Here is a 17,554-nt window from a genome sequence, read left to right as displayed (position 1 = left end):
AACATTATACTATAGAAATGTTCAAACATGCACAAAAGGAGAGAGCAAGAATTAAACAATGGACTCTTGCCCCATAGCTTGCCTTCAGCAACTGTCAACTCTGCTCTTCTCATTTCATCTCCTCTGCTGCCACTCTACTTTTTTACTGCAACACGTTAAAAGGAATCCCAAACAACACGAGGTTTAAATACATTCCAAACTTGAAAGTAAGGAAAGGAAGGAAGATGAAAATCTGACTTTGTTCCCTATTAAGATGAAAATAGGACTTTACTGTCAAGTGCTATTTAGTAATTTCTTGGATAATATGAAACAAGAAGAGTGAATTCTTTATCATATCACAATCTCCCTCAGACATAATCCATATTTTGACTTCTTCAGAATTTCGGCAAAAACAGGTTCCCTTGTAGGAACCTTAAGGCCCTGAGATTCATTTTAATTTAATAACCTATATAATACTATGTGACAAAAACTGAATAATATACATAAACACTAATCATACATAACTAGATCTGTGTGGAGGAGAATAGGAAATACTTAAAATGGCATGGGTAGTTAATGAGTACAAAAATTTAAAAATTTACATACTCACATCTACAAGCCAAATGTCATCTTTCCGATTATCTTTAAACCTAAAACACAAAAATGAGAAAACAAATCTTTGCATGTTTATTTCTACCTTAAAATATGTGAGGATAATCAGTAAATATCGGAGAATGAAACAAATTCTTTCAACAAATTTTTACATAGAATTTTTACTACACGACTTCTAAATCTTATCCATTAAACATCTTTAAAAAAAAGTAGAGAACTAAGAATCAGGAGTAAAGAAGAAAAAGAAGTGGGACTTGGTAGACACAGATATAGACCTCAGTTCTGAGCCCCTCTATCCCACCAACCCCCATGCATTCCAGTTAACTAGGCTAATCTGAGGCTACTACCCTTAGAAAGGTCAGCTTGTAAGACTGGCCCTTGGTTGGCATCCGGGAACTTGAATTCCAGGAGGGTTTCCACCATTACCCGATAAGATGGTTCACTGTTCCAATGCTATGCAATGTGCTTTTATGATGAACACCTGCTTTTCTTCTAGGAGTCTGAAATCTTGGTCCAGACTAGGCAGGAAGGTCCTGACATGACCACCCTCCAATAAGAATCCCTAAGCACTGAGTCTCTAATGAGCTTTGTTGGAAGAGAACATTTCACACATATGGTCACAACTCCTGATGGAGGAATTAAGTGCATCCTATGTGACTCTACCAGCAGGGGACTCTTGGAACTTGTTCCTGGTTTCCTCTAGAATTCACCCCACACTGGTTTTTCCCTTTGTTGGTTTTCCTTTGGGCCCTTTCACTATAATAAATCATAGCTGTGACTTCCACAACAGGCCAAGTCCTCTGAGTGTTTCATGGCCAATAACCAAGTCTGGGGACCCCCTGTCACAACAGCCTACATTTAAAGAATTTTCCTATACATAGTTCTGATCATCTGATAATGTTACTCTTATCTGACACCTTCTAGGTCCCCTTCCACCACCTGCAAAAAGAAGTATAAATTGCTTTATGTACTTATGTGCTGGCTCCAATTATCTTTCTACTCAAATGTAAGCATCCTATGATTTCCAATCAACCCATGGTATTTATCACAGCTGAATTCACAATGTTTATTTGACTTTCTACATTCTTTCATGTTCACACCCTATCCAGCTAAATGCATTTCTTACTCCCTAATGCCTTCCTAAATTCTTCACCACTAGAAACAATCTCTCCACATCATCTTTATCTTCTTTAGGATTCTTATCAATTTTCACATGTTGTACTCACATATTACCCAACCATAAATACGCTTGTTTCATCTCTTAGTACCTTGCAAAGTGACCTATGTTTAACCTATACTGAATGAATGACAAAAATTCTTAATGAGAATATTTAGTAAGATTCTTGAACTTACAGGTTAAGACTTAGAGAATACCTGGCCAGTATCTGAGCTCTTCAGTCCAACGGGGCACTCCTATCTTATCCAGCTGTGACACAGTCTTTCCTGTGACATGGGCAGGGATAGCACCCTTAATCAACCTCCCAGGTTGGTAAAGCCAAATCTTCTAAGATTTGGAGCCTTTGCTCCTCTTAGGTTTAGTAAAAGGTTCTATTTTATATACTGGTATTGATCCATGGAGCTATCCAGGCCAAGCAGCATCGCCACCTTAAGTAAACTTCTGAGCTACAAACCTGTAGTTAATGGTTACTACGCTTGAGGGGAGGACCCATACTTTGCACCCAGTGGTAAATGCAAAAAGTTACTGTCTCCCAGTCCTTGGTGTTTAGTAGCCATTTTCATCTTTCAATGATCTGAATCTTTGGGAAGGAGCTGAAGTCTATGGAGGTAATTTATAGCCACCCCCATCCCCCATGCTGAGGCTACAGAGTCAGTGATTGTCACATTGAAGGAAGGGGAACAGACAACCAGGCCAACCAGCCAACACTAGTGCATAGGACATCCAAACTGGGGTAATCTTGTCCCCTCCCATCAGCTGATTAAGCCTATACTTCAAGTGTTCATTAAAATGCTCAAGTACCCCTATGGATCAGGGGTGACATGGAGCACAGAGATCTGCTGTATGCCCATGACTAGGCAACTGATGCGTAGCCTGAGCATAAATTCCAGGACTGTTATCAGATGCAGTGTTTTGGGGAACCTGGAGAGGAAACAAATGTTGTCTTGCAGGGCCTAGGAGACTGTGGCTGGAGTCACTGGGATGTATGGAAATGGCTGGGCCAAACCCAAAGTGTCAAACAATATCAAGATCTACTGGAATATGATTGACGACATAAGGGGCCCCATCTGCTCTATCTGCTAAGGATGCCCTAGTCCACTCACTTGCAGGAAACTGTTCTGGGGCAGTATTTTTAGCCTTGACTAGGGTCTGACAAGTGGATTGGCTTTTTCATGCCATTTTCGTGTCTTCTCACCACAGTGGCAGCCCCTGTACTGCCAGCCTCATCTAGGATGACGTGTGAATTTCCATGGGCTATCCTCTGGTGGATCCAGGAGATAACTGATTGTGCACCTGCTTGCTTTGGTGAAGAACAGGTTTCTTTCAGGTTGGATGGTAGCCACACCAAATTCCTACAAGTTAACCCAGAGAAGACATTAGTGCCCAGGCCCACGGGTGGTCTGGGAGGTCTGTCTGGGTCCCCAGTGGGCCAGAGTAGGCAACACCTCCTTCGATGTTATTCCTGGGTGGTGGAGGGGCACTCATGAGACTTTTTCATGGATTTGAAAGATTCCAGTTGGGCTCCTATAAGTTCCATTTCCACTTCACTAGAGACCAATAGCTGGCCCTACTTAGCAACATGAATGGGAATTTCTATCTGTGAACCCAGTACTGCACTCATCCAAGACCAATAATTGTCTCTCAAAGGGCATGTACCTTTCAGCCAACTTGAATTGGTCCATGCTGACCTACAGTGTTGTCCTCCTGCCATAGGCTCTGATCAGTGAACTGAGAGTTTGCTGACATGTGTAATTCAAACAGCAGATGTGGGATCAGTGAGGCTCAGGAGAGGAGCAGGGTTGGTAGCCTGTTAGAGGGCCTATCCTGTTGGTTGGGGCCCCTCTCAAGAGCAGCAGGCCTTCTGGTAGCCATTAAAATCCTCACAGGGCTATATGACAGCATCAGTAGCCAAATAGGCTCACCAATCCCTGGGCCTCTTTATTTTTATTTCTTGGGTCAAAAAAAGTCAAAAGTTTAATAATGATCTCCTTCTGGAATATATGATGTACCGCTTCCCAGATCAGGCTCAGAAACTAGGTCCTTGTACCTCATCTATGTTAATGCCCAACCACAACTGCTGCTTTTGAGTCATCATGGCATCCAGTCCTTGCTGGGCAGTGCCCTGTCTAGGTCCTCTAGGAGGTTGTCATCAACATAACAGAAAGCCTATACTCCCTCCAGAAGCACAACTTTTTCCAGATCATGGTCTACCCATTGACAGCAGACAGATGGGGAATTAACCTGCCTTGCAGGACATTAAAGGTATGCTGAAATTCATCCCACATGAAGGAAACTGCCCTGATCAACCCACAAGAGTGGAGTGCTGGAAAAGACATTTTCAATGTTAACTGCTACAGACCAAGCTACCTCCAGTAGCAGCCTCTTCATGATGACAGTTACCACCAGTTGGCAAGAGCAATACTTTGGTATTGAGAGACCTATAACCAGCAGCCAGTCACCTGGTACCCAAGGCCTTGTACAAAGGCCAGACGGCACTACTGAGTGGAGAAATTAAGTCTCACAGAGCACTTTGTCTCTCTTCAGCTTAGCAGCCAAGATGACTGTTTCCTTTTGACTGACCAGGCAGACAATATTATTTTGGAGCTAGTAATTGAGTAGGTTTGTAGTCTTCCCCATGTTCTACTAAAATGGTCCTAATAATGGCAACTCCCATTGGGGCTCAGGGACAAAGACGAATGGGAGTACACAGAAACAATACCACATTTAGTAGGATGGGCTTGAAAGCACTCATCCTGAGTCCAGCTGGGCAAACGTGCCTATATAGGTCATCACAGACTCAAACCTGGGAGGCATATGTATCCTCCTCATCCTGGTAGCAGGGGCAAGTAGAGATCACACTCACTTGTGCACTGATATCCAAAAGGCCCAAGAAGTATAATTCTCCCATGAACTCTGACCTTGGCACAGGATGTCCAGTCTACCACTAGGACAGAGAAACTTCAACCTAATACCTACTCAAGGCCTGAGTAAATATTTCAGTGTTCCTCCACTCATCTGGCGGGGATACTACTAGTGACAGAAGGGCTGTCATCATACAGACCCCAGTGGTACTGCCCATCAGACTCTTCATGACTTAATATCTGGCCATCAGGGGTCTGGTGAGGAGTCGATTAATATCCTCCTTTGAGACCCCATTATTGAACAAACAGACCTAGAGATTTTTTTTCAGAAAGGCTCACACCTGGTTTGCCCAAGAAAGGGTGCTCAGTTCCCACGCTTATGTCAGTCTCTGTGCTTGTCAATCTTTGCAGTCTTAGGGGTGGCTGCTTCTTCCGTGTCTGGATATTTCTCAGTTAAGACGTGGACTGTGTCACAGACTGAATGGATTAGGTGAGGAGGCTTACATGGACTTGGTAACAAGCAGGAACATTAGAGAGAAACCTAGAAATCGGAGTCTGTGTAACTGTCTCATTATCTGCAGTTTCCTAATCCCTCCATGCAGACCCAAGGGATCACCAAGATGGCTCACAGGACCACTACCACCTCTGTGAGAGCAGGCCAGCCATGGTTTTCGGTAACAGGAAACCTGTCACAGAGGGACAAACCTGTCAAGTTCAAAGAGCACCCAGCTGAGAAAGATGTCTGTGCCTGCTCATATGCTTCCTCATACTCTCCACCGTGAGGGCATTCTAAAAGAGGAAGTCTATAGTGACACAGCCCTCAAGACCTCAAGTTTAACAAGATTACCTTCATGTTAACAATGCTTTTCCCTTCAGGGGCACCTGGGTGGCTCAGATGGTTGAGCATCTGCCTTTGCCTCAGGTCTTGATCTTAGGGTCCTGAGATTGTGCCCAGTTTGGCGAGGAGTCTGCTTCTCCCTCTCCCACTACCTCTCCCCCCCCCCCCCGCCCCCATTCATGCTCTTTGCTATGCATGCTCTGTCTCTCTCATGAATGAATAAAATCTTAAGAAAAACAAAATAAAAAAACTACAACGGTTCCCTTCAGAACCTACTATCACTCAGCACAGCTAATAAAGTGCTCCCTGGGATCCTCAGGATTTCTGCTCTTCTAGAACAGCACTGTGTTCATATGACCACTTGCTACTTTACCAATTTTATTGTGTACAGGTAGTTAATTAGGACAACACGCAAAACTGAAAGTAATAAGCCTTTATTCACTCACTGTGACAACATAAGCCAACAGGCCAAAAAAATAAAAAAGGTGCCAGCTCCTCAATGTTCCATTTTTCTGAGTGGAACAGTACCAGGCAAGGGTCAGGTGGATGCAGCGTAGACCAAAGAATTTACTTCACTGCAGAGGAGCATTGAACCAAAGGTTTCTGCCTTTTTATGAACCCATGGGCAGGAGAATGAAAGAGGAAGAGGGATAGTAGTGGAAAAGTACTGACTCCAAGCGAAGATGAGTGGCTCAGCCAAGCCCCCAGATAAGATCTCAGCAGAGATGCCCAGGAAGTGCCCCAGGTGACGCCCCCAATTAAGGAGGCCTCTGGAAGAGGCAACCTGGGGCTAGAGATTCAAATATGCACGTGAACTAGCCTCGGGCCCTGAGTCTCTGACTACAACTCCCTCCAGAGACTGCAACACGCTGGCTGTGCACCAAGTCTGGTGTGGGGAGAACAGCTTCCCTCCTAAGGCCTGCCAGGAAAAGCCTTGAAATTGCCTATGGTCAGGCCTGAAAGACCACACATAGGATATTTGGTCTGTCTGGAGCTGTACTCCTCACCTACTCTAAGCAATGCATCATGATTAATGCTATGGTTCTATGAAAACAAATATACGGTAGTTACTAAATTCCAGCACCGGCTCCCAAATACAACAAAAAATGATAAAACAGAATATGGAACAGTTAGTAAACTCCATAGAGCACAACCCCATACATATGTATGTAATAGAACTCGGGACAACTTCTGAAAACGTTAGTGCCATATAAACATCGCTCATTACTGTTAACTGTTAAAAGACCAGATCCATGGAAATATTTAGATAATACCAGAATTTTAAAAAGTCGAAATACTATTTAAAATACAAATATACTTACGATTCATCCAAATCTTGTACAAATCCTTTACTGAAAGCCATATCCAGTAAAAAAACTGGAAAAAGAGGATAAGAGGACAAAACGTTTACAATAAACGCTGACTTATTACTTGTTTCATGCTACATGCTTAGTCATCTATAAAATGTTTTTGATTTTTTACAATCTACCATAAAACCCATCACTGATCCATCCCAAGGCACAAACAATGCATAAGCCTAAGTAGTTGATCCCTTCAGGAAATATTCGCTCTGTCAGCAACTATACCGTGACCCGCAAGGTTTATATAGGCTAATAAATCTGAGGCACAGAGGTTCTCTTTCAACATGTTTTTATTCCCTTATTTTTCCTTGTTGCCATTCCACCTTTTTTTTTTTTTTTTTTTTTTTTTTTTTAGCAGAGAACTCGTTCTTCTCTCTTTCTCCAGTAGTAATTACCTCCTCGTCTGTATAAACTCCAGCGGCCATTCAAAATGCCGTTTTAGCTTTTTTCGACTTCACCGGCGTGTCACGCCCGAGCTACACCTGCAGCGCTCGGCGTCCTCACAGCCTGGCACGCAGGGGGCGTCACGGGGATTCTAAGCGAACACACGGCGGCGGCGGCGAGGACCGGGCGTGCGACGCCGGAAAGGCCAGCCCCGACTCTGCCGTCGCTTCTCACGCCGCGCGGTCCGGCGACCCCACCGCGGCCTGTCCTCGGCCATCTCTCTCAGCCCCCAGGTGGGTAAAAATCCTCCGGACGTGACAGGCCTCGGAGCCCGCAGCCCAAGCCAGGCGTGGCCGCAGGCTGGGGTGGCGCGGCCCCCACGCCTCTCCGTGCAGGCGGCGCGACGGAAACTTCCTGCCCCACGAAGCCAAGGACCGAACGGGAGGCAGGAGCATCTTTTCCTGGCGCGGGTCCCCGCGCGGCCGCGCTGGGGGAAGGACCACAGCGGCCGGGGGTCTCCCGGCGGACGCCACAGCCGTCGGCACCCTGGCGGGGGACCCCGGCCCGCCCCCCGGAGAGGTCCCCGCGCGCGCCCGCCCCCGCGCGGCCTTACCTGTGGCGCAGAGCCGCAGGCCGGCCCCGAGCGTCCCAGCCGCCATGCTCGCCGCAGGGAGAGCTGCAGAGGCCCCGGAGCAGAGACGCGGGCGGCCGCAGTTGGCACCGCCGGAAAGGGAAGCTGGCCGCGGGCGCGCGGAAGGGAAGCCTGGCGCGGAGGGCGGGGGCGGGGCAGGGCAGGCGGCCGCCGCTACCCTCCCAGGACCCCGCCGGCCTCCGCCTCTGGGCATGCGCGGAACTGCGGCGCCTGCGCGGAACTGCGGCGCCTGCGCAGTCGCGACGTAAATCTGTGCGCTCCCCGCTGCCCCCGGGAGCGTGGGAACCGAGCGCGCGGGCGCCTTCCTGTGGGGCCGGAGCCGGTGCGGAGTTGGGGGCGCTTCCGGGAGGCGAGATGCCCGCTAAGTTTGGAGGGGAACGGGAGAGAAACGCCGCCGCCCTGGGGGCTTGATGCTGCCAGATTTGTTTTCACTTGCTGCTCCTGTGCAGCAGCGATCAAATTCGTGGAAAGAGGTGGGTGTTAGCAGCGCGTGGAAAGATGGAAGGCCGTGGATTCGTGTGTGAGCTTCCGCGTGTCTCCAAATAAGTTTGGCATCTTCCCTGAACCTGTTTGCGAAACTAGTAGGAAGCTCCACTAATGCGATTTTGCCAACTAAAAGAGCCCCATCTTAAAGACTTCTCTCGGAACCTGAAACAATGAAGTTGATCTTAAGATACAGTTTTTTTTTTTTTTTGATGATTTGTTCCTGTTTTCTGGTTCTTTTTGATAAGACTGAAATACTGTGAAATATTTGCTATCTCCTCCTACACGACAAAAGTGTAAAAACGAGGTATTTTTTCATATGGCGGCTCTGCAATCACTACATCCAGTGTAAATGACATTTTTATAGGACCTAAAATTCCAGAGGATTTAGATTAAGTCAGTCATTGAACATGCGTTATTGGGAATAGAAATAAATTATGATGTCAGGCAGGTCACCTGAGGTTCAAAATTCCAACAGGCAGAGATCTCAGAAAATTCTACTCCTAATGACTGAAAGGTTACATTGTGATCTGATTGAGAGCAAGCCCGAGATTTCACCTGCTTTATGAATACAGCGCAGGATCCATTGCAGACCTTCAGCAGATTCAAACATTTTTTGGTTGTCTAGTTTACTTTGATTTTAACATACAAAAGTGTTTAAATCTCCTACAGGTTCTCAAAGTAGGAATTTTATAGATCCTGGGGCACAGAAGAGGTAGTTTGCTTAATGGCTTTGAGGGTGGAGTTGCCATTTGAAACAAAGTTTCAGACTCCGGAGCTGGTCTTATTCTAGCACTACGCTGCCTCCCAGACCTCTCTCTGCTCCAGGATTCTCTCCCTCCCTCCCCTTCCCCTTTCAGTCATCCTGTTTTCACTAATGGTACAAATGTTTGATCAGTTTCCCTGGGAGTTAGGTTGGGTTTTTCCCAGCCTAAGAAAGGTACTGCTTGTATGATTTTATGCACATAAGCTTAAAATCAGGGAAATTAATAGTGTTAGAAGGCAGAGGTACAAGGAATGTTTTTTTTTTTTTCTTTATGATAGTCACAGAGATAGAGAGAGCGAGGCAGAAACGCAGGCAGAGGGAGAAGCAGGCTCCATGCACCGGGAGCCCGACGTGGGACTCGATCCCGGGCCCCCAGGATCACGCCCTGGGCCAAAGGCAGGTGCCAAACAGCTGCGCCGCCCAGGGATCCTGAATGTTTTCTTTCTTGATCTGAACCCTGCTACCCAGATCTGTTCATTTTGTGAACATGCATTGAGCTTTATTTACCCTTACAGTTTGTGTACTTTTCTGTATATATAACTCTAGCAATGAAAGTTTAAGAGAAATAAATCTATGGCTTTTTTTTTTAATGGAAAAGTGATCATTATATGGTGTTAAATAGTGCTTCTCAAATTGTACTAAGCATCATTTACTTTGATTAAAACAGTTTCTGAATACTCCTTACAGAATCTGAACCAGTGGGTCTGGATTTGCATTTCTTACAAGTTCCCAGGTGATGCTGTTGTTCTGGCCTTCAGATCTCATTTAGCCCTGAAGGAAAATAAATCCAGAAAATGCCATTCATTTTTAGATTGTTCTGTATAAAATATATTAAGTAAAAAAAAAAAATCTATAAATAAAATCAAGTTCTTTGTAGTTTTTTTCTTGATGGCGTGAAATGGTTTTATTGTTAGTGTTAAATGATACTTTTTTAAATGTCTATTTTTTTTAATTTTTATTTATTTATGATAGTCACAGAGAGAGAGAGACACAGAGACACAGGCAGAGGGAGAAGCAGGCTCCATGCACCGGGAGTCCGACGTGGGATTCGATCCCGGGTCTCCAGGATCACGCCCTGGGCCAAAGGCAGGCGCCAAACTGCTGCGCCACCCAGGGATCCCTTTAAATGTCTATTTTAATTTAAAATTTGGTAAACATAATTAGACATAACCCACATTAAAGAAAGGTCTTTGGAGATCTTCATGTATTTTTAAGAATGGACAGAGGTTTTGGGAACAAAAGTTTGAAAACAAACTATTAAATAAGCAGCGAATGCATACTATAACATACATTAAGGGAAATTACAAACCTATCATATTATTTTCAATAGATTGAAAAAATGTATTATCAGTGTGTTTTCTGACAACACAGTAAGATTATAAATCTATATAAGATAAAACCTCCTAAATCTGGAAATTTAAAAACACTTTTAAATAATGTCTTTGTAAAAAAAAAAAAAAGAATTAAAATATACTTAGAAGTAAAAAACATGCCTATTAAAATTGTAGGTTGCAGCAAAATCTGTGCAAATTTATAGGTGTAAATATCTTTTATATTTTAGAATGCGAGAAATGAAAATTAGTTAACTGGATATTCTCCTTAAGAAGTAGATGAAAAGACTTTAGAAAAAGGAAGGATGGGCTCCTGGATGGCTCAGTTGCTGAAGTACCTGCCTTCTGCTCAGGTCAGGATTCCAGAATTCCAGGATGGGGCCTCACGTCTGACTCACTGCTCAGGAGGGAGTCTGCTTCTCCCTTTCCCTCTGTTCCTCCCCCACTCTATGTTCACTCTCTCTCAAATAAATAAAAATCGTAAATTTCAAAAAAAAAAAAGGGAAGGATGACATAAAAGATACACAGGGATGTTCGATTTTATTTGCCAGAAACTCTGTACTGAGAGCATAGCATTGAGCAAAATGGACCCTGATATGGTTCATTTCCTTTTTTTTTACAGTTCACTTCCTAGTGGGTTATAAGAGTGATCACGTATAAGGCTTATATATTAGTCAGTGTCTTAAAGGCTTTATATGTTAACTCTTTCAGAGAGGGAAAAAAGATACAGTAGACTCAAAAGAAGTCCCAACGTGCTTTTTGAAGTAATAAAATGGACAAATTTCATGTTTTAGTGAATCCAGAAATAACATACAAGAAAGAATGAAAAAAATGAGAAAATACCAAAGCATCCAGAAATCATGGCCCCTTTCCAAGAGGCCGGCTAAATCATCCTTTACTCCCAGAGAAGGGAAGCCAATTCAAGGGGACTCAGTTCAGGGAAGAGAACACCTGCACCTATCTCATGTTCTCTCTCAACATACCACCCTTGAATGATTCACTAAGCCCAGTTCACTAACTGGGAAAGGCAAAACAGAGGTGATTCAAGGCCCCCCCCCCCCCCCCCTCCAGTCCCACAGCAAGTTTCCAGCCTAAGTCTCAGGAGAAGGGAGGAATTTTTTTGATGATAAATCTGTTTCAGAATTTTGTTAATATTAGGACTCAGTATGAAAATAATTGAACTGGTTTTTCAGCTTAATTAGATCTTTTATCTAGATGGACTTGTTAGAATTTTCATCCAGAGACAGGGGAAGAATACCCATACTGAGAAATCTTTAAAGGGATGATAGGAAGACAGTTATTTTGATTATGTTGCCATTTGTTGCATATTCAGTGTAATTATATTAATATTAGGACCAAAACAAGGACATAGATATAGACAGAAGAGGTTAAAGAGATAAGCAAATTTTGTCTACAGTATAGAAAAAATTAAAGAGTAGACAAAAAAAATAAAAAGTTATAAAAATATAATTTACCTTCCAGAATCGAGTCCCGTGTCAGGCTCCCTGCGTGGAGCCTGCTTCTCCCTCTGCCTGTGTCTCTGCCTCTCTCTCTGTGTCTCTCTCTCATGAATAAATAAAATCTTAAAAAAATAAAAAGAATATGTATATAATTTACCAGTATCAGTTCAACAACTAGAAGAATAATAGGATAACCATGAGAAAATTGAATCAAAAGTTTGAAAGTGTCTTAGAAAAAGTGCTAACTTTTATAAAAAAAAAAAGATCTGTTACAAACTCTTGCAGAGAATAAAAAAAAAAAAAAAAAAGGAAACACTCCTCAGTTTGTTCAAAGGCTAGGGTACGCTTGGTTTCAAACCCAGAGGAAGCATTTATTAGAAAGGAATTATACAGATCAATTCATTTATGAACAAAAATGCAAAAAATTCCAAAGAAAATGTTATCAAACCAGATCTAGCAGTGTACCAAAAAGGTTAAATTAGCCTCCCCACCCCCAGAAAAACCAAGTGTGGATTAATATTGGGATGCAAACTTTGTGTAAATTTTCTACACTCCCAGATAGAAGATGAAATTTATGTAACATTTAAATAAATACAATAAAATTACTTGAATTTGACACATATTAACCTTTAATCATAATAGTAAACCGGGACTAGAGGAACAATTCCTCAGCATAATGTTCTGTTCAGGTTAATCTCTAGCAGTCCTGGAATTAGCCTGAGATGTTTTTGCTCTAAAAGTTTCCATCTGGCAGTAACCTCTCTGTTTGCCATCCATGAAACATACAGATTAGGAATGTTGCTTTTTGTTAACCATGGACCCAAGGAGCTTTGTGGTGGTTTTTAACAGCCTGTCAGCATTATTTATTGGTAAGAGTGTGATTGCTGACTTGCAACAGCTCTGCTGTTGAGGCTGGTTTTGTACCAGGAATATGCATGTGTAACCAGCAAAATATTAGGAATCCCAGTGAGACTCCTAGGTTCCCTTGTTCCAAGGTGTCTTATGCACGTGTAGGGGGTTCCTTATCTAAGAGAGAAAGTGCTTACAACCATAATTATTGTAGAAGGTAGAAAACAAGCTTGTACCAGGTCTCCACAGACCCTTGCTGTGAGACAGTCTTTAACAGTGATCCAAATTCTTGCTTCCACATTGTTTTGCATCCTTTTCCCCTAGTGAGTAATAGATTTATAAGTGGTGTTTTTTGGGGTCAAACAGTCTTCTTAGTTGAACCCTGTTTCAGTTGCAATTGGTGTTAGAGGTGGGATAGCTTAGAAGATTTTTGACTCATTTTTTTTGCTAAAAATATGACATAGGCACTATTTAGAAAGAAAAAGGAGAATCCTGACAAAGGGGATGGAAAGGAAGCATTCATTGATGCAGAGGTGGTGTTCCAGCTACTCTTGGTTCAAAGTAGCACAAGTTTTGAAATCAGTTACTTACTGATAGGTAGACTTTCTGTGATAGAAAGGACAGCCTGAATGCCAGGAGCTAGCAAAAGTAGAGGACGAGCAAATGGATAGCAAGTCAGCTAAATCAGTTCCTAGTTGCTGTTTTCAGCATGAGCTGAAATGAGAGTCCAGATTCTCCCTCAATCGAGCTTCATCATCCTCTCTCACTAGCAAATGGAGCTCCAGCCAAAGGAACGTGGGCACTATAAAGTCTGATGGGTTGGCTAAGCCTATGAGGCCCACTACAACTACGAAGGTAATTCAAGTAGGATGATTGGTGATGGAAGAAAGCAATGAAGTAAGAGATTATTCACTAACAAAATAGAGGCCTTTTATAGACTGTCATAAGCATTGTCCTGATGACCTTTGTTAAAATGGTTCCTGAGAGTTTTAGATCGAGTAGCAGTGTCTCTGGTTTTGAATACTGTTCAGTGGAGATGATTGCACTTATCCTGGATCCTCCTTTGACTGCTGTCTTCCCTAGGGATAGTTCAAGGAGAAGTCTTTGCTGATTAGAATAGATTCAGACGGGGAGCTACTAGAGACTGGTAGGTAGGTCCTCTGCTCCTTCCTTGTCATTTAAATGTCCGTGTCTACTCTAGCTGCGGAAATGCTGCAAACCTGGACTGTACTGGACAGGTCATGGGACAATGAAAATCAGACCTGCGTGGGATGCCCCTTACTCAGATTATGATAAAAGGAACCCCTACCACTGTGGACACCATATGTGATATTGCTCTTAGACCTCAGAGAATGTAAAAGAGATAGTTTTTGCATCTCCTGTCTCAGCTACCTCTGATGAGACTTCAGGTTGATACAAATGTTAAAGTTTTAAAAAGAAAAGGAAGTAAAGACAAGGAAAGGACACAAAGAACTTCTACGACTGAACACCAAAACCCCAAAATAATCCAGTTAAAAAACAGGCAGAAGACATAAACAGATATCTCTCCAAAGAAGACGTACAGATGGCCAACAGACACATGAAAAGATGCATTTTGCAAATCAAAACCTCAAGACCTCACCTCACATCTGTAAGAATGTATAAAATCAAAAACACAGGAACCAAGTATAGGTGAGGATTTATGAAGAAAAAGTAACTCCTGCGCACTGTTGATGGGAATGCAAACTGGTGTAACCACTGGTAAATAGCCTGGAGGTTCTTCAAAAAATTAAAGATAGGAATTACACTACTGGGTATTTACCTAAAGAATACAAAAACACTGATTCAAAAAGATACGCACCCCTATGTTTATTGCAGCATTATTTACAATAGCCAAGTTATGGAAACAGCCCAAGTGTCCATTAATAGATGAATGCATAGCGATGATGTAGAATGGAATATTACTCAGCCATAAAAAGAATGAGATCTTGCCATTTTTAACAACATGGTTGGATCTAGAGGGCATAATGCTAAGTGAAATAAGTCAGTCAGAGGAAGATAGATACCATATGATTTCACTCGTATGTGCAATTTAAGAAACAAAACAAATGAACACAAGAAAAAAGGAAAAGAAAAAAAAACCCAACCAGATTCTTAAATATAGAGAACACAGCGGTGGTTTCTAGAGAGGAAGTGGGGGAATGGGTGAAGTAGGTGATAGGGATTAATAGTACATTTATCTTAACGAGCACTGAGCAATTCATAGAATTGTTGAATCACTATATTGTACACTTGAAACCAAAATAACACTATATATTAATTGTACTGGAATAAAATTAAAAGTTAGAAAATTAAAAAAAAAAAAGCCACTCCCTTCCAAAAAAGGCAAAGACAAAGAATTCAGGACTGAATAGATGGTTAATCTAAAATGGCATTAAAAAGGGGGAAATTGGTAGAGTGCCTACTAAAACCTTGGTCGACTTTTATAAGAAGCCAATAAAACACAACTGCCTCTCCTCAAACTTCTCAAAGATATAAAAGCCTGCATGCTTATCTTGCCTGAGTTTAGAAGAATTCCAGGTAGAGAAAGGTTCTCACAAGCCTACAGCATCAAGTTCTAAAATACCAATTTTTAATACTAAAGCAAGATATCTGTTTTCTATTACAGAAACGTAAAACAGCAGAAATTTATCTCACAGTTCTGCAGATTAGAAGTTCAGTAGGCTGAATCAGTTTATTTACTCTAGGTTCCACAAAGCCAAAAGGCAGGGTATCAGAAGGCTCTGGAAAGGAACCCACTTCTGGGCTCATTCAAGTTGCTAGTATAATTCACTTCCATTGGCTATAGGTTGGCCACCCCTGTTTCCTTGCTGGCTGGTGGCTGGGAGTTCTCTGCTGCTGGAGATCACCTACTTTCTTTGACTGTGGCCCCTTTCAGAGCCAGCATCAGTGCATCATTGCCCCACGGGGCTTTAAATTTTTCTAACTTCCCCTTCTGCTGTAACTTTCTGACTCTTCTTCCTTCTTCTTCTAAGTGCTCGTGTGGCTACTTTGGGTCCACCTGGATAATCCAGGATGATCTCCCTACCTTAAAATCACCTGTTAGTAACTTCATTCTATCTGCAAAGTCCTTTCAGAGCATTGCCTGGATTAGTTTTTGCCTGAAAAATGGCAGTATGTGAGTCTTGAAAACAATTTTTAAAATATTTTCTACTATAGGTTTTAATGGAGGAAGCACATTATATGAAGGACAGGGTCTCTTGACCAAATCCCTATGGGAGAACCAAGGCCTTTGACAAATGTGTGGGTGAAATGGCCTGCAGATAGAGAAATTCTTTTAGGTCGCTTGGTTATAGGAGCACTATCTAGGCCTACTAATGAGGTCCTCAGGGGTGATAGAATTAATTTAGGGGAACAGGGAGATGCTACCGTAAAAGGAATAAAAATTAAATTCTCATTAAAAGTTGGAATACATGATTTTAAAGAGTATACTGTGGGGAAGTCTCCCTCACCTGAATGTATAATTGTTATGGATATAAAGATTGGATAAAAATTTTTCCCTCTACTGCATAAAATAGAAAAATAAATAACTTGTAGATCTGCCCTAAATCCAGTACTAATTGGATATGAAAAATGGGAGCTGTTAGAGTGATCTAAGCCTAGTCAAATAGTTACTTCGAAACCTTATCATTTGCTAAGGGCAACAAAAATTTACTGCCTTAATTAGGGACGTATTAGATGCAGCTAGTTAGTGCTCATACACTCACTCTGCAATGATCTGAGGTTGCCAGTGGGGAAGTTTTATGGCTCCTGGAGGGGACTCCAATAAAAGGTAACCCTAGTCACTTCGGTGGTCCCTGATATGGTCCAAATTATTCAAACGCTGAACGGATTATTTCACTAAACTGAAGGTGAGCAGTTCTCTGTAATTGACATGGCTAATGCCTTTCTTTTGATATTACTTGCTAAGGAATCTCCGCAGCAATGTGTGTTTGTGTGGAATGGTTTCCAGTATATGTTTGCTTCGAGGGTATTTGAACTCCCCTATGTGCTGTCACAATCTGCTGAGGCAGATCTAGTATAATACAGCTGTACAAGGTTCCATTGCACTGAATTGATTATATTATGATTATTTTATGAAACTGAGAATCAAGCTTAGCAACTTTATTATGATCCTAAGTCCTATGACTGGTGGAGGATGGTTAATGAACTCTGAATAAATTCCAAGACCTTGTATAGACTATAAATTTTGGAGGCTTGGTTGGGCTGGGTGTCTTGTGTTACACCGCAGACCACTAAGAATAAATGTTCTTGTTCCTTGCCCCATAGACTAAACAAGAGTCCTAATACCTAATAGGCTTATTTGGCTTTTGGAGAAATCCTATCCCCCATTTAAGGATCCTTTTGGGCTCAATTCACTTAAATCACCTGGGAAAAGCTCGTATTTGATTGGAAGCCTGAAAACCTTCTTCGAACTGGAGATGCTGTAGCCCAGGCTATCCCATTTGCTCCTTATGTTACTGCTATGAACTCATTTGTGCGCTGCCACACTCACCACTATCCCTACCCCCGCCAAATTCAAATGTTGAAGCCCTAACTCCTAATGTGATGCTGTTTGGAGATGAGGTCTTTGGGCTATAATTGGGTTTAAATGAGATTATGGGGGGTGGGGCTCCCATGATGGGATTAGTACCCATATAAGAAGTACCCATTTTTTTTTCAAATAAGTCTCAATTTTAATAAGATCCTCTACATACACATTTGCTACTAAAAATTGAAATAGCACATCAAAAAAATTACAATTTCTGAAAACCAGAAAAAT

The 17,554-nt window shown here is 42.4% G+C and overlaps 1 protein-coding gene across 3 annotated transcripts in view; it reads right to left on the bottom strand.

The window, feature by feature from the left end:
• The window catches only part of TMX3 (thioredoxin related transmembrane protein 3), a 44,469-nt gene extending 36,407 nt beyond the window's left edge, over window positions 1-8,062 (bottom strand). For all 3 annotated transcript variants that reach the window (XR_005353352.1, XM_038525827.1, XM_038525828.1), the window contains exons 1-3: window positions 7,826-8,062; window positions 6,790-6,844; window positions 590-629 (exon numbers count right to left, since the gene is read on the bottom strand). Coding sequence is in view for 2 of the 3 variants with exons in the window: in XM_038525827.1 (XP_038381755.1) it covers window positions 590-629; window positions 6,790-6,844; window positions 7,826-8,057 (327 nt within the window). In the remaining variant the exon portion in view is untranslated. The remainder of the gene's footprint in view (window positions 1-589; window positions 630-6,789; window positions 6,845-7,825) is intronic.
• Window positions 8,063-17,554: the final 9,492 nt, after the last annotated feature.

Source organism: Canis lupus, chromosome 1, assembly GCF_011100685.1.
Source record: "Canis lupus familiaris isolate Mischka breed German Shepherd chromosome 1, alternate assembly UU_Cfam_GSD_1.0, whole genome shotgun sequence".
NCBI lineage: Eukaryota > Metazoa > Chordata > Mammalia > Carnivora > Canidae > Canis > Canis lupus.
The sequence above is the reverse complement of the archived record's forward strand: the minus strand, read 5'-3'. Positions and strand labels throughout refer to the sequence as shown.